Source organism: Pteropus medius, unplaced genomic scaffold (assembly GCF_902729225.1).
Source record: "Pteropus medius unplaced genomic scaffold, Ma_sr-lr_union100, whole genome shotgun sequence".
NCBI lineage: Eukaryota > Metazoa > Chordata > Mammalia > Chiroptera > Pteropodidae > Pteropus > Pteropus medius.
In genome coordinates this window covers 1,552,854-1,574,334 of record NW_024346667.1, presented here as the reverse complement: position 1 = coordinate 1,574,334, position 21,481 = coordinate 1,552,854, and the positions used below count along the sequence as shown (strand labels likewise).

Here is a 21,481-nt window from a genome sequence, read left to right as displayed (position 1 = left end):
CCTACATGAAAAGTCATTTTCTTGTTACCGTATGCAGTGGGCAGAGGGCAGAGTATTTTGATGTGTTGGAGATAAGGTTTTCATAAAATAAAGGACACCCAATTTACTTTTAATTACAGTTCAATAATGATTTGGGGGCTATATATAACCCATTTGTTTTGTTGTTGCTAAATCTGACAAGTCTAGTTGGAGGTGAAGGGGAGAGGGAGTAGAAGGATGCTTCCCATCAAAATGCTTTAACTGAACTATGTAAGTTTATGCCCTTCATTTTTATTAAAGAACGAAATATGGAATGTTTGCATTTTCTTCTGAACTGTTATTTAAAGTTTTATTCATCTCTTTTATGTAAAGATCCATGTTATAATTTTCTCCTAGAATTTGGAGTCAGGGAAAGATATCCTTTGCCAAAGAATTGTCATGATTCTTTGGCTCATCGTGTTTTTGTTCTTTCCCTTTGACTAACAAAAAACTCAAAACTAATTTCATATAAAATGTAGTACCCATATAATCTTATAATTTCTCCAGTCCTCATTTCATATTTAGGTCTCTAATTTTCATTCATATATTATTAAAAGATTATTGTGTTTTTATGTTGTTACCCTAAATCTTTTCTCTATGTATTTATACCTTAAATTATAAAAATCAAATACAATGAATGTTTAAAAATATTTGTTCTTACCTACAACAGTTTGTTGACTGTTATGAAAACCCAACAATACAGCAGGTATCCCAGTGATGGAATTCCACTTTCAATGATCTTAACACCACGACAATATTAAAACTGACATTGTCTCAGACATCTTAAGAATATCTTTTGCCAATATAAAGTTATCTCTTCTATTTAATAGGATAAGGTGATGTCAAAAGGAGAGAGTAAGGGAAGAATATTGTCAAGAAATTGTCTTGAAAATAATTACATCCTTATTACATCCTTATGAATTAATATTTCAATTTTAGATGTTACAGATTTATTAGTTTTATTTCAGAAAATATGAAGCTAATAACCATAACTGATATACTATAACAAAGTACTACCTTGGAACCTCAGATGACTGAGCTTTCTAAAGGCATCTTTCTGAAATTGTAATAATGAAAATATATAATTATATAGAAAAGGAGAAAACAATGAACAAACTAGTAGACTTGAAAGCATTTTCCCATGGAAACCATCATCATATGATTTTTTCCTTAATTACCTTGGCATACATTTTTAGATCCTGTGTTGGTCTTAATAGCCAGTCGAAGGCAATGAACTATGAAGAGGTTTATAAGAGCCGATGGATTGTTTTGCTGGTTCGTTTTCTTTCTTAAAACGCAGATAAAATGAGTGATACACATATGAAAAATATACTAAAAATTATTTTATATGAGATTAGAATCTCATTGGGTGGCCTGTTTTTTAATTTGCTAAATCTGGCAATCATAGATAAAATGTACATGCCTCAGTCCTAAAGATGGTTCTAATTTAATGGGGAAACACTGGAACCATTTGCACTAAGGTCAGCAACAGGCAAGAATTTTCAGTTTTCAGCTTCTTCATTGCAAACTTTGAATGGATCCTTCAGAAATCCTTTCCAGCAAGTCAGTGTATTTGTAATCAGGCACAGAATTATGTGGAATAATAAAAGTTGAAAAGATTGAAAAAAGAAATTAAAGGGATAATATTATTACAAAGTACCTCAAAGAACTTTTTTTAAACAAAAAAACATATTCCAGCTGGTGACAGCGTCAAAAGTCTAGACATGGTGGCCTTATTACTGATGCAGAATGAAAAATGTTCAGTGATCTTGATCACTAGCCCATAATTTCATGTCGTGCATGGATCACCATCAATCTTTTTAATCGGAGACTCTTTAACATACGTATCGCAAGTCAAATATTTTATTCCAATAAAATCGAATCGTGATGTACCAAATTCCAAGTCAAGATTTGCTATAAAATATAAGTAGCAAACGCTGCATGATTCAATATCTACAAGGCAAAAGCTTGTGATTCAGCAGTACATTTATGCTGCATTTTTTATTGTGTTGGTTAAAACTACAAGTTCTGAAAGAGGCCTGGATTTGGAACCTAGCATTTCCACACTTACTAGTCAAAGGCTCTGGCAAGTAATTATCTTTAGTTTCTTCACCTGGTTTGTTGTGAAGGTTAAATGAAACAATGAATGCAAAACCCTTAAGAGTACAGGAAGCACAATAGATGTTAGCAATTCTTATTAATAGTATTTTGGAAAGAAACATATATAATGTGTTTATCAGGTTAGCAGTTAATATATCTATATCCCATGTGAAACACCCATGTGAAACAGAAAACCTCCCTGCTGACCGCAAAGACCTCTCAACACTGGCAGAACTCTAGGAAAAGCCTGGGGCACCAACTGGACGCTGTTCAGAAACGTGATTTACATAGAGTTCAGGACTCAATTAAACGTGCAATAGGAGGCAGACCCCACTGCTTGCAGAGCCGGCAGGCGCCCGGCGGGAGGGAGATCGTGGGACTAAAACGAGGAAGTCCTCCCGCGCAACCCCGGAGCCGGGTCCTCGCTCACGGCGGGCCGAGGCGGTGGCGGCTACGGTGGCGCCCTTCCCTCCACGGCCGTTGACCCCTCCGAGCAGGTGCGCGCGGCTCGCGCCCCCGGCCGCAGCCTCCTCCCGCCCGCGGCCGCACGCGCATGCGCGGTTAGCAGTAGCTGCCGGGCGGCCGCGGGCGGGATTGGTCTGGGGCGACGCCGGGACCAAGTGGCAGCGACTCGGACATCTGAGCTGCCACTGCGGAAAACGGGCCCCCAAGACAGGTGCGTGAACAGTAGGCCACTTTCTCGCTGCTCTTTCCGCCCGGCCTGGGGTGAGGAATCGGGGTCGTTGCCCCTTCCCCCAAGGCGGGGGTTGCTGGGCCGCACCCCTTTCTTCGGCGACTCGCCAGGAGGAACAGGTTGGGCGCAGGTGAGAGGGCGGATGTTGAGTTCGGGGACGGGGATGCGACAGGAGACTTCTTGGGCGAGCAGTCCCGGTTCGGGGGCGGGAAGGCCAGCCCCGGTGGCGGGAGTCGATGCCACCTCGGGTCCGTTGGGTCCTCGGGAACTGCCGTGTCCACCTGCTGCGCTGGGCTCCGGCGGGCGCGGGGAGGCCAGGAGCCCTCCGCAGCCCGGGCTGTCCCGGGGGGCTTACGGGGCCCGTGGGGGAGCCGAGGCCGTTATTCCAGCGGTTGCCATTTCAGCCCCGTTCCACGCTCGAGCCCCAGGCGCGCTCCCGAGGGGTGCAGAGGGGGCTGGGAGTGCGTCGCGACGCTGCTCATCTCGGCAGCAACTTCTCACAAAAACGCAAACAGAACCCAAATAGCCGCAGTTTACTCAGTCCCCGTCTCTGTAAAGGCGGAGGGACCCAGTCCTCCCAGCGATGGTGACCCGTGACTCCTGGCCACTCCCTAGAGTGCTGCCTGGAGCCCGGCGTGCGCCGCTGGGGACTGAGCGAGAGGGTTGAGTTAAATCCAGCGAAGCCCTAATTGCTAGAGACTCATTATCGCCTGAAACCTGTTTATGATCAATCAGACACTTCAGCTGGTTTTATTTATAACATCTCCCCAAGCAGCAAGGAGGAGGCATTTGTTCGGGATTTAAAAGCAAAGGGCAGCAAAGCTCAGAACGGGGAGAGAAGGTAACTCGAATGGCTGTGGGGAGAAATCTCGGAAGAGAGTTAGTATAGAAACTTTTTTGATGCGTAAAAGTCATCAAAACCGTGATCTAATCTTAAAATTTTGGTTGCTTTAAAAATTTTTACATCACTATAGGTCGTTTAGTCACTATGGGTAACCCTGTTTTTGGTGACTGTAAGTTTGACCTTCTCAAGTTTACAGTTTTGCTTTCGCATCTAATTGGTTCAATCGTCCAGTCAGATTTAGATCTCATCCCTGAATCCTTAGAACAAAGTATTCTGTATTCTTTATTTAGTTGAAAAAGTTGCTTGTGTGAACGATGTATGTTGATGAATCTGTAGAAATTGAACAGTGCTGGAAATTAGCTTTACTGTTTATTTTCAGTACCTAATAAGTTTTAGTGCTCTTAAATAGAAAGCTTTAATAGATCTTTAGATCATCTAGTTTAACCCTTTCACTTGACAAATGATAAAACAGGCCCAGAACGATTTTAACTCCTGGCTTTTTAAAAATAGAACTAGAAGCTTGTTGCCATGGTGTCAAGTTCAGTGTATTTTCTCTATATCATTCTGTAGTCGAGCTCCTGAAACGGTAGGGCAGGTAAAACGTCAAACGCTGTTTCTGAGGCATACCAGTGTTGAGTGAGTTCCCAGTCAGCTATTAAAACTGAGTAGCAGAAAGGCATCTTGGTTATAAGAAATAGTCTGTAGAAAAGACTAAAAGTGTTTGATAGGTGAGTACCGAAGAGAGTGAAAGAAACGAGTCTTAAAGGGGGAGAATTTATGCTGAGAACTACAGAGAACTATTGACCATTTTTATAAACAGGTAGTAAAATAAGATTTGTGTTTTTTAGAAAACTCATGCTAGAGAGAAGGTGGAGGATAGATTTGGAGATTGGCAAGACTGGAGCTGAAGAGGTAAAGTGGGAGTTTACTAATCCTATTCAGAAAAGATGGGTTCCTAAATTAAGGCTGTGGCTTGGGGATAGAAAGAGACAATTTAGAAATACCCAAATGTATTTAGTTACCAATGACACAGGCACTCTGTGAGAAAGAGTAGTCTTAAGATAATGGTTGACTGGAGGTACAGTTAATGGGAGAAAGGCATTAATGAGATGGAGAAGCAGGCTTGGGAGAAAAGACTCAAGTTCTACTTAATGGAGGCTTCGGGACATCCTTGAAGATGGATAGTGATGAGAAACTAAAGAGTGAGTGACCTCTGAGCTGTGAATGAGATTTGGGAGTCCTTAGTCAGCTTTTATAGATAGAAGCTAAGAGTATGTATAAGATAAGAAGAGAGGCTGGGGACAGAACCCTAAGGAACAGCAGTATTTACTGAAGAGCAGAGAAAGTACCCATGAAGGAGGCAGAGAAAAGGGAAGAAGATGAAGAATCAGGTATAATAGTACCATAGAAACCAAGGGAGAAGGGGCTTCATAGGAGGCGGCGGTCAGCAAGGTCAGGCGGTATAGCAGGCCGTAGGACTGGAAAACGCTATTGTACTTAGCAACTTAGATTTGGTGGGTAGGGCCAGTTTCAGAGAAGCTAAAGTAAGGAATAATAAAAGTATTAGTTTTTCATTGCCGTCATAGTAAATTATCACATACTTATCAGCTTAAAGTAACAAATTTATTTTCTCACAGTTCTATAGGTCAAAAGTCTGACACAGGAGTCAGTGAGCTAACATCAAGGTGTCGGCAGGACATCATTCCTTACTAGAAGCTCTGGGGAGACTCCACTTCCTTGCTCCATCAGGTTGGTGGCAGAATTCAGTTTCTTGTGGTTGTAGACTGAGGTTCTTGGTTCCTTGTTGACTACCAGCTGAGAGCTGTTTGCAGTGTCTAGCGGCCACCCACGTCCCTTGGCTCGTGGCCCCCTTACTCCATCTGCAAGGTCCTCATGGTGGCGGGAGTCCCTCTTGCTCTTCAGATCTCTTCTGCCCATCTCTCATTGACTTCCTGTTCCACTTTTAAGGGCCCATGTGGTTGTAGTGGGCCTGCCTGGATAATCCAGGCTACTCTCCCTAATTCAGGGTCAGCTAATTTGCACCCTTAATTCCATCTGCAAAGCCCCTTTTGCTACATGAGCTAAGGCTTAGGGTCAGGACATCTTTGTATAGGAAGTTAGAAGTATTTACGGTTAATGATGTTCTTTCTAGAAGCTTTTGTTAAGGAAAGGAGATACCCAAAAACATATTAGTTAGCATATGATAATTATACTTCAAATAGCAAGCCTTACTGTTTATCCTTGAGACTGTTAATAAGAAATACAAGTATCTTCTTAAATATCCTGAACTTTGTGTGAAAACTATAAAATTTTAAAGTGTCATAGAAAGATAAAGTATTGCCATGAAGTTGTTAGTTCTTATATTTTTATATAGCCTCAGGCTGCTTTAAAAATGTTTGCTGGGAAGATTTTAAAGCCCATTTAACTAAATATATGTACATAAAATATAATTTGAATATACATTTGAAAAATATGGATCTTACAATATAAAACAGAAACTGAAATGTATGTCCAAGGCATGGAACATAATAAAATATTTAACCTTGTATTATATTTCATAAGCCTAGAACTTTAATGCCATGTAGTCAAGATTAAATTAATAAACCTAACATTAGACTCGTAATGAAAGGAATGGCGAGCTTGAAGCAAGACCTAACTTTGAGTCTTGCCTCTTCTATTTGACAGCAGTCTGTGTTCTTGGGTTAAGTTACTTATCTCCCCGAGCTTGACTTTTCTTGTATGTAATGGGATACCAATTCCGTAAAGATTGGAATTAATATGCTTGAATCACAGGTACTCGAAACAGCACTGTGACCCTTCCTTCACTCTTCCTCTCATCACACGCTGCTTCCTTTGTCCTTGGCCTAAGGAAATCAGTCGTTTCTATACTTTGCATCTCACTTTAAATGTCACTTTCTCAAGGTGGCTTTCTCTGACGCTTCGCCTACCGTGTAAATTCACTTCCCCCATTACCAGCTCTCAACGACTTCTTTGCCTCTCTGTCAGCTATTATAGTTTACATGTTATACCTGGGTTATTTGTTACACCTCTGCTTCCATCCTAGACTCCAAGCTGTTTGAGATCAAGGGTCAAGTATGTTTTGCTAATTACTAAAAATTCAGTGTCTGACATAATGCCTGCCGCATAATTGACAGTCATCAATATTTGTTAAATGAATTAATGAATGATGAATTTTATCTATTATCTGCTGGCTAGCCTCCCCTGAGTTTCTGGAAACGTTAGCCATCATGCAATGAAGAAATCGCTGATGCAGCTCGTTCTGAAGCGTGCTAGTTTTCTTCTGTGAGCCAACAGCTGCATTTCAAATTGATCTTACAGCTTCTTTGGAAGAAGGCTGTCTGGCTATTACGTCACTGTTATTTTCCTCTCCACCTCACTTATGATTCTTCAGAAGGAATTTTCTATGTGCTACATAGCCAGATAATGCCAAGAATACTCTCTAATATTGGTGAAAATGTGTCCACTTCTATTTTTGTGATGTGATAACAAAACTTTATTTTTTCTGTTTACTGTCATTTCTAGTAAAGCAGATTATTAGTTGAGTTGTTCAAATGCAGCATTGTCTATAGCAAAATTCTGAAATAACTCACAATTGGAGGTTTTCACAGATGTAGAGTAGAATTTAAAAATATGATGAATTTCCTCATATTAAATTAGATCATAAAACTGCAAACTTTCTAGACTATGATCTCCTTTTTTTTCTGTAGAAATGCTTTCACTGTGTTGTTTTAACAATGTTCTGACAAACTTTAGAGGACCAATTTTAGAAGCATTGATGTAACTATTTCTCATAAATTCATAGGTAAAGACATCTATCATGTAAGGATTCTGTCCACAAATTTATCTAGGAGTTAAGTTCTAGAAAAGGATTTTTTCCTCCATAGAGCTTGTAGACTTATCGATAGCGAACACTCCATTTTATTTCTGGTTTACCCCCAATTGCCTAGAAACCCCTTTGCTAAATTTGTTGGTGCCATGTTGCTATAAGAAATTCCTCCTAGTTGGTTGCTTAGTAACATCTATTTCCCTCCTTCCGGTAACCTTTTTTTTCTGTCATTTATTCATTCATCCATTTATCCTATAAACATATATTTGTTCCTATTTATCACGCACTAGCTCTTTGGGACACTATGAATACAGAAGTGATAGAGAATCCCAGCCCTCAGTGAGCTTGTATTTATGCCTGTTCTATGTTTTGCGGGTTACCCAAGCTACTATTTTGGAACTATGTAGAGATAGTATAAATTCTAAATAAATAAATGTGTCATTATAATGTTTATATAAATACTATTTTGAAAACAATGCCATTTAGTCAATTTTAACATTAGTATGTAGCTATGGTTTTAAAATCCAGTGCAAATTTAGTTCATTTTTTAGGATTTCAGTTCTGATCATTTCACTAATCTCAAACATTCAGTAGTTTCATTTGTTGGATTAGATTCAGGCTCCTTGGAATGCCTTGTGGCACTTTGTTGCCTAAACCGCCAGAAAATTGTATTTCCAGTTTATTATTTCTGATGTTATGGTTATTTTCTTATGTTTTGCTGTATTTCTTGAGGTATTTTCATTGTTTCTAGATCCTTCTGATTTAGAAAAAGATACCCAGTTTAGTTAACAGTATGCTTAATTAAGGTAATGCTCAAATAGGAAAAAAAACCTCAGAGGCTTAACACAGTTTCTGATTCCCGGTATTCCAGGAGAGTGGATGGCTGTGATGGTTAATTGAGTGGGTTGACTGAACCACAGAGTGCCCAGATATTTGGCCAAGCATTATTCTAGGTGTGTCGGCAAGGATGTTTTGGATGAGATTAACATTTGAGTGATAGACTGAGTAAAGCAGATTGTCCTCCCCAAAGTGCATGGACCTTGTCCAGTCAGTTGAAAGCCTGAATAGAACAAAAAGGCTGATCCTTCAGTGAGGAAGACAGAACTCTTCCTGCCTGACTGTTGAGCTTAGACTTCAGTCTTTTCCTTCCTTTAGACTTGAACTGAAATGTTGACTCATCGTGAGCCTGCTGGCTCTCAGGCTGGAATTTATCATTGGCTCTCCTGGCTCTCAGGCCTTCATACTGCATCATTGGCTTTCCTGGGGATCATCTAACTCCAAGGAAAGTATAGTCTAGTTATGTACCCTGGAAAAAAAGGTAGCTTGGTGATCAGCTAGCAGTCTCTCTCGCACTTTACAACAAATATCGAGTATCCTGTGCTTGTTTTATTTTGTGTGTGCTCTAGCTACCTTTGATGTGGGATTGAGCATTTCTTCAATACCAATAAATGAACTGAACTTTATAATTTATGATTTGGGGCTGGCAGTGGAGATTCACTAGGGCTTTTAGATGATGTTGGTAAAAATTTTTGAGACAGAACAGGCTGCATGGTGTTGATTTCAAAGATTAGGGAGAATGGTATCTCATACTTGAATAAAACTACTTATACTTCACTTTGTCATTGAATCAGCCCAGAAGCAGTGCAGAGAACATACATGAGTTCAAAGATCCATGCAAATGAATGGACTTCTCCAAGTGCCTCCCTTCTTCCTCACGAAGGCACAAATGATATTTGGTGATTTCAGCAACCTGTGTGGAGTAAGGAATACAAAAGAAACATAGAACCATGGGCGTGCCATCTTTTATACATTTATAAGGAGGGAAGGTAGCATCATCACTAAATGTTTTACCTTATGCCATATAAACAAATTCTTGCTGCACTGCAACTGCATAACTTAGGACCACCATGTAGATGAATGCAGAAATAGAGAACTTGAACAATATTATAGACCATTTAGACATAATAGGCATATATGGAACACTCCACCTAGCAAGACAGGGAAGAAAAATGAATACCAATTAATTAAAAGAAATATTAATACCAATCTTTCTCAGATTCTTCCAAAAAATTGAGGAGAAGGGACTACTTCCAGACTCATTCTATGAAGGCAGCATTACCCAGATACCAAAGCCAGAGATAGGCAGCACAAGAAAACTACACACCAATGTCCCTGATGAATATTGTTACAGATGCATGTTTTTCTGAAGTGCACATGAAATATTATCTAGGATAGACCATACGTTAGCCAACAAAACATGTTTTAATAAATTTAAAAAATCAAATCATACAAAGAATTATTTCAACCTACAGTCTAATGAAAGTAGAAATCACTAGCAGAAGGAAAACAGGAAATCCTCAAATATGTGGAAATTAAACAACACAGTCTTAAAAACGTCAAAGAAGAAATCACAAGGAAATAAAAAGGTATCGAGATAAATGAAAACAAAAACACAACATACCAAAACTTATCAGATTCAGTGAAAGCAGTGCTAAGAGGGAAATGAATAGCTCTAGATAGTTAAAGTAAAAAAGAACGGTCTCAAATTAACAACCTAAAGTTACACCTTAAGGGACTAGAAAAACCAGAGCTAGCAGAAGGAAGGAAATAATAAAGATTAGATGAGAAATAAATGGAATAGAGCATAAGTAAACAGAAAATCAGTAAAACCAAGAGTTGATTCTTTGAAAAGATCAACAAAATTGACTAACCTTCAGCTGGATAGAATAAGAAAAAAAGGAAGACTCAACTAAAATTACAAATGAGAGTAAATTACAACAAATTCTATGGATATAAAAGGGATTGTAAGAGAATATTATGAACAATTATATGCCAACAAACTGGGTAACCTAGATGAAGTGGACAAGTTTCTAGAAACAACCTGTTAAAACTAAATCATGATGAAATAGAAAATCTGAACAGACTTATAATTAGTAAGAAGGTTGAATCAGTAATCAAAAACCCAACAAAAGCCCAGGAGCCGGTGGCTTCCCTGTTGAATTGTACCAAACATTGAAAAAAAAAGTTAAAATCAGTCCTCCTCAAAATCTTCCAGAAAATTGAAGAGGATGTAAAACTTTCAAACTCATTGTATGAGGGCAGTAATACCCTGATACCAAAGCCGGATGAAGAAACTACAAGAAAACTATAGACTAATATCCCTAAAGACTAGTAATACAAAAATCCTTAACAATTGAAAAGGTTATACACCATGGTCAAGTGATTTATTCCTGGAATGCAAGGATAGTTCAACATATGAAAATCAAACAATATAATACACCACATTACCAGAATAGAGGCAAAAAAACCCACATGGTTATCTCAGTTGATACAGAAACAGCATTTGACAAGACTCAGCACCCTTTTATGATAAAAGAAACACTCAACAAACTATGAATAAAGAAACTATCTCAGTATAATAAAGACCATGTATGAAAAGCCAACAGCCAAGACCGTACTCAGTGGTGAAAGATGCAAAGCTTTTCCTCTAAGAGCTGGAACGAAGCAAGGATGCCTGCTTTTGTCACTTATATTCCACGTGGTACAGGTTTCCATCACTCTCCAAGAGTAGATTGTTCCTACGAAACCTTTCAAAAGTCAAAATAGTGTAAAGCTGAGAATATTACCCACTTTTGGAAAGTGGGGGATACCTGTACTAGAAGTCCTAGCCAGAGCAAGTAGGCAAGGAAAAGAAATAAAAGACATCCAAATTTAAAAGGAAGAAGTAAAATTATCACTCTTCACCAATATCTTATATGTAGAGAAAACTGAAGATTCCATCAAAAAAAAAAAACAAACCCTATTAGAACTCATAAGGAATGGTGGTTGCCAGAGGCGTGGGAGGTGGGAAATGCGGGAGGTGTCGAATGGGGATGGCTTTAGTTATGGTTCTAGAGCCTGGTCACAGCACTACAGATGCCCTTCACGCTACTGAACCGAACAGGTAAAATCGGTTTAAATGGTAACTTTTGTGTTATGTGTATTCTACCACAATTTAAAAAAAATGTTTTTTAAACTGCTGCACAGGTTAGTTACTTCAAAGCTCTAGTACTTGCCTGGCAATATTTTTACTTCTTCTTTCAAGAAATGATATGTGACAAATCTCACAGTTCTGTTTGGAGTTTCATGACACGTTGGCACTGCAGGGTGATAGACTTCATGATATAATTCTCAATCGTCAGCTGATATATCATCGAATAATGATAGAACACTGAAGAATTAAGCAGAAACCATTAGGTCTGTATTTCTGATTTTTTAAAATGAATAACAATAACCTTGGACTGTATGATTTTCTTAATGATGATTATTATCCAGTAGAACTCTGCATTGTCTGTGGAATGGTTCGTGACCACTTGCTGTTTATTTTTAAGTATTTCACTTGTATAGGAAGGTAGATATGGCCGTTTCTGGGTAAATATCTTCATAGCTTAATACTACTAATTTTACTAAGTACTAAATTTTAGAAATTTCCAAGATATTGAAAATATCTACTGTTAGCATTTTTATGATTTCTTTCCACTGCTTTATCAGTAAGCATATAATGCAGTAAAATTAAAACAAGAGTAGCATGGTAGCAGGGGTAAGATTAAAACAAGAGGTAGCATGGTGTAATTATGTAAAGGTTCTGGATTCTAATCTTGTTTCCCATTTCTAGTCATCTGAATTTGACCAGGTTTTTAAAATCTTTCTGACTTCAGTTTGTCGATTGGAAAAAATAATACCTATCCTGTTCATATCCTGGGCTGCAAAGATTGTTATGTAGAGTAGGGTTCCAGGAGATCACTGCCTGTTGGCCTCCCTTAATTCTCCCTGGCAGCCCAGTACATCAGAGCTCAAACAGAGCACTAAGGACATATTTTTTTTCAACAACTTAATTATTAAGAAAATAAAGTGTATGTTCATTTTGAAGATGTGGGTGTAAAGTTATATTAACATTACTGTTCTTATTTTATGCATTTCAGTTTTACTCAGATGTTATTGACAGTGATGCAAAACACCTTTTCCTACATTATATAAGTCATGCAAGGCTCTTAAATATTTAGAAGCTTTTATGGTTATTAAAAATTAATAAGCAGTTTTTAAATGTGTTTATTCCTGTGCTTGTAAGTGAAAATTTTAAAAATAAACCTAGCTATTGTTATTGAGTCAGATTGCTCTTTCATTTACTTCCTGTCCCAGTCACACCTCTTTATGATTCAGAGAGCTCAGACTCTTCTGACAAATGACAGCATGCATAAGTTTTTGGGTTGTTTTATCCATAAAGATGATGGTATTAACATATTTTTAATATAGAATGTTCATGTTATGGTAGATTGGTATTGATTTAAAAAAAAAACAAACATGCATTTTTATGTTTTCAACTTTAGAGTCGTAGCCAGTGACCTTTAGAAGAAACCAAGGCTAGCTGGCCCACACTTCCATGTGAAGTTTTGACCTCATTAAAGAGGGTTCTAATCAGTTGAGCTGACTGATGGGAAACAAGCTCTTTATAATCTGATTTTTCTTTTTTAGAAAAATTACTTGCACACCTTCAAGTTCACCTCAGTCAGTGGGTTTTAATATACTTGCATTTATTCCACTTTTAGAACATTTCGTCATCCTCACCCCAAAAAACATATCCATTAGTCCTTACCCCTCTTTTCCCTAGGCAATAACCAGTCTATTTTCCATTTCTCTGGTTTCGCCTATTTCTTTTACATGAGACCATACAATATGTGGTCTTTTATTACTGGCTTCACTCAGCATCATGTTTTTGGGATTCATCTGTCTTATAGTATATCAGTCCTCCATTCTGTTTTATTGTGAAATAATATTCCATTGTGTGGATACTCCACATTTTGTCCATTCATCAGCTGATGGACAGTTTGCCTATTGAGAAAAAAATGTTTCTTTAAACATTTGTATTCTAGTTTTGGTGTGGAGTGGACATCTGTTTTCATTTCTTTTGGGTAGACACCTAGTAGTGGAATCGCCACGTCTTATGGTAACTCTATTTTTAACATTTTGAAGACCCGCCACACTATTTTCCAATGTTATCGCATTGTTTTACATTCCCACCACCAGAGTATGAAGGTTCCAATTTCTTCACATCTTTTCAACATTTGTTATTGTCTCTCTTTGATTATAGCCATTCTGGTGGGTGTAGAATGCTGTCTCATAGTTCTGTATCTTAAGCAGACCCATATAGGCCTGTAGATATGTTCTGGAGGATTTAAGAGTTCTCATTAAGAATTTACTTTTTTTATTTTGTATTGATGGTAACTTTGGAAAAAAAAAAAAATAGAACTATACTCTGGATCACCTGGATCCATACCACAGATGATACTCTGGATCATCTGACCACACTCTAACCAAAGGCTGCCACACTGTTTCAGGTCCATGTTTACTTGGTATTTAAAATTCCATTGGTACCAATAAACAGATCTTAAATTTTCAACATTCTAATGGGAATAAAGAACATAATTATGTAAATCATGTATTTCTGCCAAGAGGCCTCTCATCTCAATTCTGTAGGTGTAGAAGTTTCGCAGTGTTTGAATAGAGAAAAGGGTAGATAATTGAGTTGTCACAGTGTTATAGGAATGATAATGCAAAAGAACTTTATCCACAGCAGTCAGCTTGGTTGCAATAAGCCCCATATTTGTTTGAGGTTTAAGCTGTGATTTGATTCCAGTAAAAGACTATCACATTAAATTATGATAAAATTATTTTTCTTTAGTTTTTTTGGTGTTTATATAAAAGTGTATTTTGGTTTTATAATTACAAAATTTTCTATTATATGTTTGTATACACTTAAGCAACATTGTAATAAAAGGAATTTAAACAAAAGTTTAGGAATTGTCCTTTTTTTCCTTAACGAGGTTCACAGATTATTTGGTTATCACTATTCTCTTTCTCTTTAGGTTTTGTGCCATTGGCTGTCTGTCTGTTTTCAGAGGCAGGCCTGTAGCTCTAGATTCTGTGCTCTGTGAGATTTCAAGTTTGTATTTTCACTTGTTCAAATAATAGTTTATGTAATTTTCTTAATGATTTGTTTTAAAAGCCATCATGGAATAAAAGAGGTATTAAGGAGAGATTATTTCTTTTTAAGTAAACTTACACATATTTTTCACAACTTTGTTTTATTTTCATTGATAACTTTTAATTCACAGATAATCAATATGTATTTCCAAGGCTTTGGGCTATGTTTGGGTCTTCTGTTCATCTCAGTTAAAGCAGAATTTATGGATGATGGTGTTGAGATGGAAGACTTCAATGAAAATTCAGAAGAGATTGATATTAATGAAGTTGAACTCTCCTCAGAGGTGAGGATATTGAGGTGTAAATTATTCATTGACATGCTACATAGCAGTAACTAATCTCTTAAGATTTATTTTAGTCCTAATAGTCTTCATTTTATAAATAAATAGAAAAGCATTTCCCATTTATTTGTTGCACTGTGTTTTAGAATGCCTGTGGACTACAGAAATGTGTACATGGCCCTTAACATGTTTTATTACCAAATAAATATGGGGAAAGTTTTTACTATCGAAATAGTTCATCAGTGGTTAAAAAGGACTAAGTACTTCCAGCTTAGAGAAAGGTTTTCAGTCTTATTTCTGACACTGCCAGCTCTCCTCAGAGAAAAGAAAAGGTAATATAATTTGCAGTTCTCTCAAAAGTAAAGTAAGTAGCTTTTCTTTATTTCTCTGAGGAAAGAAAATGCTAAGTAGGAGATGAATTAGGAAGAGAAGTGATGATGAGCTAGGTTAGTAAAACCTAGCTGTGTTTCTCAGCGTCGTTAAGATGTGTCATGAGGTGGTGACTAACAGGAGTCTGAAAAACTTTTACACAGAATTTTGTGCATCTTGACAATCCATGAGAGCTTTCACATTGAGGAATATTCATAACTAATATTAGGACAATCAGAAACTTTTTTCAGAAATCGTTTTGATGGTGAGAAAGCCTAAAGGGCCAATGAGAATAATATATAGTTGTTTTAATCTTCTTTGCCTCACTTCCTTTCGAGTTTCTTTGCAAATTCAAGTGTCGTTCAGCTGTTTAAGGTGAATGAATATTCATTCTCCTGTTAAATTTTAAGCTCCACAGCACATTCTTTTAAAACATAGTTCTATGAACCACAGAAAGTAAGTAATCAAAATGCTAATGACTGAGTTAGATACAGCTACTACAAGGGTCTTTGGAGGTTAATACTTCAAACGAATTGGCAGACACCTACCACTCTTTACTTGGTGATGATTTGAAAAGATGATTAAGACATAGGAAAGACCAGTTTTGATTTTTCACCCTTCTAATTTTATAGAATGAGTAATCTAGATATGGTAAGGTACAAGTAAAGTACAAGCAAAGGGCAAACTGCTAGTGATGTAAAGGTGGCCTGACAGAAGATGGAGCCCCTTCTCGTGCCACTGCCCATTTTCCATTTCGCCGGTCCCCAAAAATAGAACAGTAAAGTTGTAATTCAGTCAACTTCATGGAAGATTGACAATTTTGATAACAATCTAGTGAGATTTTCTTGAATTAACTGATTTTTCCTCCTTTTAACAGACAGGAAACATACTATCTGGGCAAGGTAGGGACAGTGAAAATCGAAAAAGTACTTCTGCGTCATTTCTCTAAAGGCTGAGAGAAGAAATCTCATAAGCAATTATACAAATAAAATCGCAAAGGCTGATTCAGAAAGGACCCAGATTGATCTATTACTTTAGGCAAAATTTAATCAGTTATCATCAATTCAAATGATTTTTTGATAATTTGTCAATAAATGATTTTTAATCTTTTATTTTCTTGGTACGTTTTATGTAGCGTAGTGGTTAAGTATGTAAGCTTTGGAGCTGGACAGCCTGGGCTCGTATCTTTTAAGTCCTACAGTTATCTAACCGTGAGACAGTGGGCAAGTTACTTGGCCTCTGTCCCAGGGTGTCTTCATGCATAAAACAGGTGCTTCCCTCAAAGAGGGGTGAAGAGGATTAAAAGGGCCACGGTATCACCACCAGCACCATCATCCCCATCATCACAGCAGCTAACGCTGACATGGCTCTTGAAACAGTCCTCTGCTAATAACTGCTTTGCGCTGCTTTCTTTCCTGAACATTTTTCTTCTCTGGATTCCTGATCTCTCAAAACGATGTGATCATCCTCTAGTCACATAACAGTGACATTTAAGAGTTCATTTTCAATTAGCCTACATGCTTACGCAGTTTTTCCTATTATATATTTTTGATCGTGCTATTTCTTTTGCTTCTGATGATTTTTATCCCCGAGTATTGTCACCTGTTAGAATCCTCTTAAGGCCGTGTCAGCTGTAGCGTGAGGCCTTCTCTGATTACTTCCTCCCATTCCTCTGTGTTGGAAAGAATCAGTGCATCCTCTGTTTGCACATATTTTTCCATCATCTTATTTCTTATATTTTCGTGTCTTATCACCACTAAGATATAAAGGTCAGAGACCATGTTACTTTATATTACTTACATGTTCGTTACATACTCAGTTTTTAAATAGTGAGGTTATTTAATTAAAATATTTACGAGGACGAATAACTTCAGACTTTTAAAAATTATTTTCTAGATCAAATACAAGACACCTCAACCTATAGGAGAAGTATATTTTACCGAAACTTTTGATAGTGGAAGGTTGGCTGGGTGAGTGTTCATTCAAGAGAATATTTTCCTTGATTTGATTAGCTTTTTTGAAGTTCTTGGTTGTTGCTTATGAAAATTGCCTCTACTATGGAATTATAAAAAAATGTTAAAGTGCTTCAACAGTGTAAGCCAGTACCTTAACACATTTTTGTTATTGATAGAAATGATTAATTTGAATAGTTATTCATTTATGTAAAGAAAATAAATGAATTATGAATATAAAGTAAAAATTTGTAACAATTCTTCATTAATAATCTAATTTCACATAACAAATTCAAGTTATTGTTCCATTCTAAATAATGGTAAAATAATAAAAATTATTATTATTATATGTCAGACACTGTTCTAAGTAGGCAGGTAAGTACTGTCTTTATCTCATTTTATAGGTGAGGAAGCAGGCTTAGTGTATCTTACTTGTGATCAGCTGGTAAATTGCAGATTCCAAATTCGATTTAACTCTAGCCTTGCAGTATTATGTATAGGCATCCTTATTTAGTATTTATTTATTTTTGAATGCAAAGTGACTGTTGGATAATTTTGTGTGTGTGTTTCTAATATCCATTGTATCTATAAACTGCTGGTCTTATTTTTGACGATACACATTTGCTTTTACCTTTATTTATAGGTGGGTGTTATCAAAAGCAAAGAAAGATGATACAGACGAGGAGATTTCTATATATGATGGTAAAATATTTATTTAAATATTCAACATAACCAGTATGAACCAAAGTTCACCAGCTTTTGAGATTATATTTGTAATATGTTAATATATGTATGCACACACATAGAGCCTGAGGCCCATCCTGCTTCTCAATAGAACATTCAGTCTTTTTACTTGTCTCCTTCCCAGTATCCCTGGAAACCCCCAGTAAGCCATACTTAAGCCACCATCCAGTTTTCTAACTCTGATCAGTTGAATTTTCACTCCACTGCAGTTAGTCGTTGCATTTCCCGAAGCAGTATTTCCCAGGCTACTGGTATCACTGCTTCATCTCAAGCGTGGGCTCACCTAGATCAAGTTATAATTTACAGCAGAATTCTCCTAGCAAGTACAAAACAGGAGAATTTACTAGAGCTGCAAGATTCGTCTTCAGGCCTCACAACCTTTATCACTGGGTCTGTGACAGGGTTACATTCAGGCTTAGCTATAGGAAGAAATGTCCTGTATGCAAGGGTCATCTTTTCTTCCCGAACAGGACTTCCTGGAGTATGACAAAAGAATTTCTTCTTTCTTCTGGTCTAAAACCAGCCTCTTCAATTGTTATATCCTAAAGCAAGATCAGCCTCTTCTCAAGGTGACTGCTAGTGGGAATTTTCTCTCTCAGAAGACCTCATACCCAGAAAGATGGGACCTCACACTCAGACCCCAACAGGCAGTTACCTGCTTGGCCGAAAGTTCTGAGAGCTGATTGGCTTAGCCTGGGAAGGGCGACTGCAATTTGTGTTCAGTGGGCATACAGTTTTCAAAATAAAATTTAAATCTCCACAATAACTTCTGCAAAGAAAAGTAGCTGATGATTACCATGTATTTCAAAGTAAATAAGACTGGGGCAAACTGCATTTTCTGTTAAGGACGCTCTTTCTCTCATGTAATTTAAAAATATCTCATTTTAAAAATAAAATGATGAAAGACCTTCTGAGACAAACCATGTTTTGTAATTTCATTGATTAAAAAATCTTTCAGAGAAATCCAAACTAAGTCAGCCTTAGAAGTGCTTTAATCAAATATAGTAGTATTTGTTATTTATTATTTTCCACAATTTTAGCTAGGAACATGAAACCATTCTCTGCTAAGAGAAAAAAGAGCAGGCACACATACAGTTGCAGGTATTATTTCCCGATTTGAAATTTTATTTTTCCCAAATCAGCCTTCACGGAAAAATCTTATTGGTCACCACTGTTGATAAATAATTCTGTAGTCAATGTTATGGTGTTAATTTAATTTGTTTTGCTTTATATTTTAGGAAGATGGGAAATAGAAGAATTGAAAGAAAACCAAGTACATGGTGACAGAGGACTGGTGTTGAAATCTAGAGCAAAGCATCATGCAATATCTGCTGTGTTAGCTAAACCTTTCATTTTTGCTGATAAACCTTTGATAGTTCAGTAAGTTTTATTATGTTTTTGAATATTTTCTGAAATATGTATTAGTTTTATATAATTTGGCTTCTGAATATAGCTATAATGTATAATGAGCATAAAAATCCAGATTTACCTTGTCAGTTTCACTTACTTACATATACAACATAGGTATACATACAACACTCTGAGGTTTTGAGTGAAAAGCAGGTTAATTTAAAAATAATACATATTGTAAAAAGACAATTTTGCCACCATAAACTATATGCCTGCTAAAATCACCACTTTTATTTTAACTTTTTTCCTAAAATTGCTTGCTATTAAGATATTAACCTCAATATATTCATAATTCATTGCTGTTAAACCAGTGATAAGATTCAAAGGCAGCAAATTTATTTTAAAAAGGAAATACTTATATAGATCTGTGTCTTTATCGAGCATGGACCCCTTTGAAAAAGGGCACACGTGTTCGCAGATAACCTTTCTCTCCCCCGTAAGCTGGTTTTGTCATGATGGTGCTTGCCTTTATGTTTACTGCCATAAACGTATAAATTCCTCAGGCTTTTTTCATTTATACTGGTATAAAACCAAAATAGATTTATACAGATACAATTACAAAACCAGTCAAATTCATATAAAAACCAAGGAAAGGCAATGAATCGATGTTACTTTCTACCTTACATCAGAAGATTTGGCTGTCCAAAGCTAATTATAGCACAAGGAAATATCATAGCTATAAACTGCATCACTCTAGAATTCCTTCAGTTTTTCGTTAACATGTTAAACATGTTCCTGTGTGGTATAAGTAAAATGTCTTTTTGCAGTTTAGAAAAATTTGAAACTATGGCATTTGGTGTAATTGGCTTAATTTTGCAGACGTGGTGCTTTGGTTTAGTCGCATTGTCATTTCAATAAATTTAAAATATTAATTTTAAAGAATCTACAACTAAAAATATTGTTATAATAACTAAGACTAATATTTGAGCTTGATATTATCATTATTCAGGAGTTGGTTTTTGTTTTCTCTTGAAAGTTTGAAAGTAATCTTATTATTCTGCTGAAACTTAAGTGAACGTACATTGCTAGGCAAGTAAGCAAAAGACAGCTTGTGAAATTAGAAGCAAAGACTGGATAATAAGTCTAAAAAATTATTGAAGCAGTTGTGACGTTATTATCCTGAAAGAAAAGGAGGACCAAGGGGAGGAGCTTCCTCCTGTGTCTGAAAACAGTTCTAGAAGCAGCGTGAATGTTTGTCTTCTCTCAGTATTGATGAAATGAAATGGGATAAAGACTGTGGATTTATGACATAACATTTCTCTAAAGCTGCTTTTTCCAGATTGTGCGCATGTCAATGGCATTGTGTGGTCATGCAAGTTTTACAAACTAAGAATATCCTAACCTTAGAGATAAGGAAGCATATGTGCTCATTAAAGACTTCAAGAAGTTCTACATATAAAAATTGGTTTTTAACTTTAATACTGTGTTTCCTAAACATATTTGACCACAGATTTTTTGACCCCCTTACGACAATTACTGTTTCATGGAACAGTTTGGGAAATGATACTCTAAAGAAAATGGGGTTAACGTGTACCCTGCATACATTGTCATTTTTCTGTGACTAAAGATTAGCAGCAGTCAAAGTATGTGATGTACACATCACTGATCTCTGACCCATTGTGAATTATTGATATTAGGTACAAGTTAATGATTTGAAAACTCAAAAGTTTTCAGTGCAAGAAATAGACATAGTGATTGAGTGTAGACATAATAGGACAACAAAACTATGTGTGCAGAGACAATTTACAAATTGTTCTTTTTAGTTCTTAGCTTTTCCTAGAACCTTTTGTCCTTAGATTATCCATAATAAAGCTATATCTCTTTTTATTTTGTTTTACCTAAAACAGTGAATACGTTCCTTTAAGTCACATTGCACACCATTTATTTTACTTTATAGTCTTCAAAGACTTGAATTTCTTCGTCAGCTGCTACCTAAGATGAAAATATTGATAAGGCTTTGAGGAAAATAAGCTGTCCTTTACTTAAAAAATGAAAGAAAAAAATAATAAAACCCCTTCTGGCTGTAAGAGAAGCTAACGTTTTTGAGCATTTATGTGCCCATCGCTGTGCGTGGTGTCCCTTAATCATCATGACAGCCTTTCGAGGTGTAGGTGTGGGCAGTGTCCCTGTATGATACATGAGCAGATAGAGGCTTAGAGCCTAAATAACTTGCCTTTACCCTCAGTGTCACTAGAGTAAGCG

General features: G+C 36.8%; 1 protein-coding gene across 5 annotated transcripts in view; it reads left to right on the top strand.

Moving 5' to 3' along the window:
- Nucleotides 1–2,664: 2,664 nt before the first annotated feature.
- CLGN (calmegin) overlaps nt 2,665–21,481 on the top strand; it is a 35,884-nt gene continuing 17,067 nt past the window's right edge. For 2 of the 5 annotated variants that reach the window (XM_039875821.1, XM_039875817.1), the window contains exons 1-7: nt 2,666–2,794; nt 4,505–4,568; nt 5,294–5,405; nt 14,655–14,807; nt 17,070–17,143; nt 17,769–17,827; nt 19,108–19,249. In XM_039875821.1, coding sequence (XP_039731755.1) covers nt 14,664–14,807; nt 17,070–17,143; nt 17,769–17,827; nt 19,108–19,249 — 419 coding nt within the window. In that variant the 5' untranslated portion in view covers nt 2,666–2,794; nt 4,505–4,568; nt 5,294–5,405; nt 14,655–14,663. Of the gene's footprint in view, nt 2,943–4,504; nt 4,569–5,293; nt 5,406–14,654; nt 14,808–17,069; nt 17,144–17,768; nt 17,828–19,107; nt 19,250–21,481 lie in introns of all 5 variants that reach the window. The other 3 variants (XM_039875818.1, XM_039875819.1, XM_039875820.1) reach the window with 3 other exon arrangements.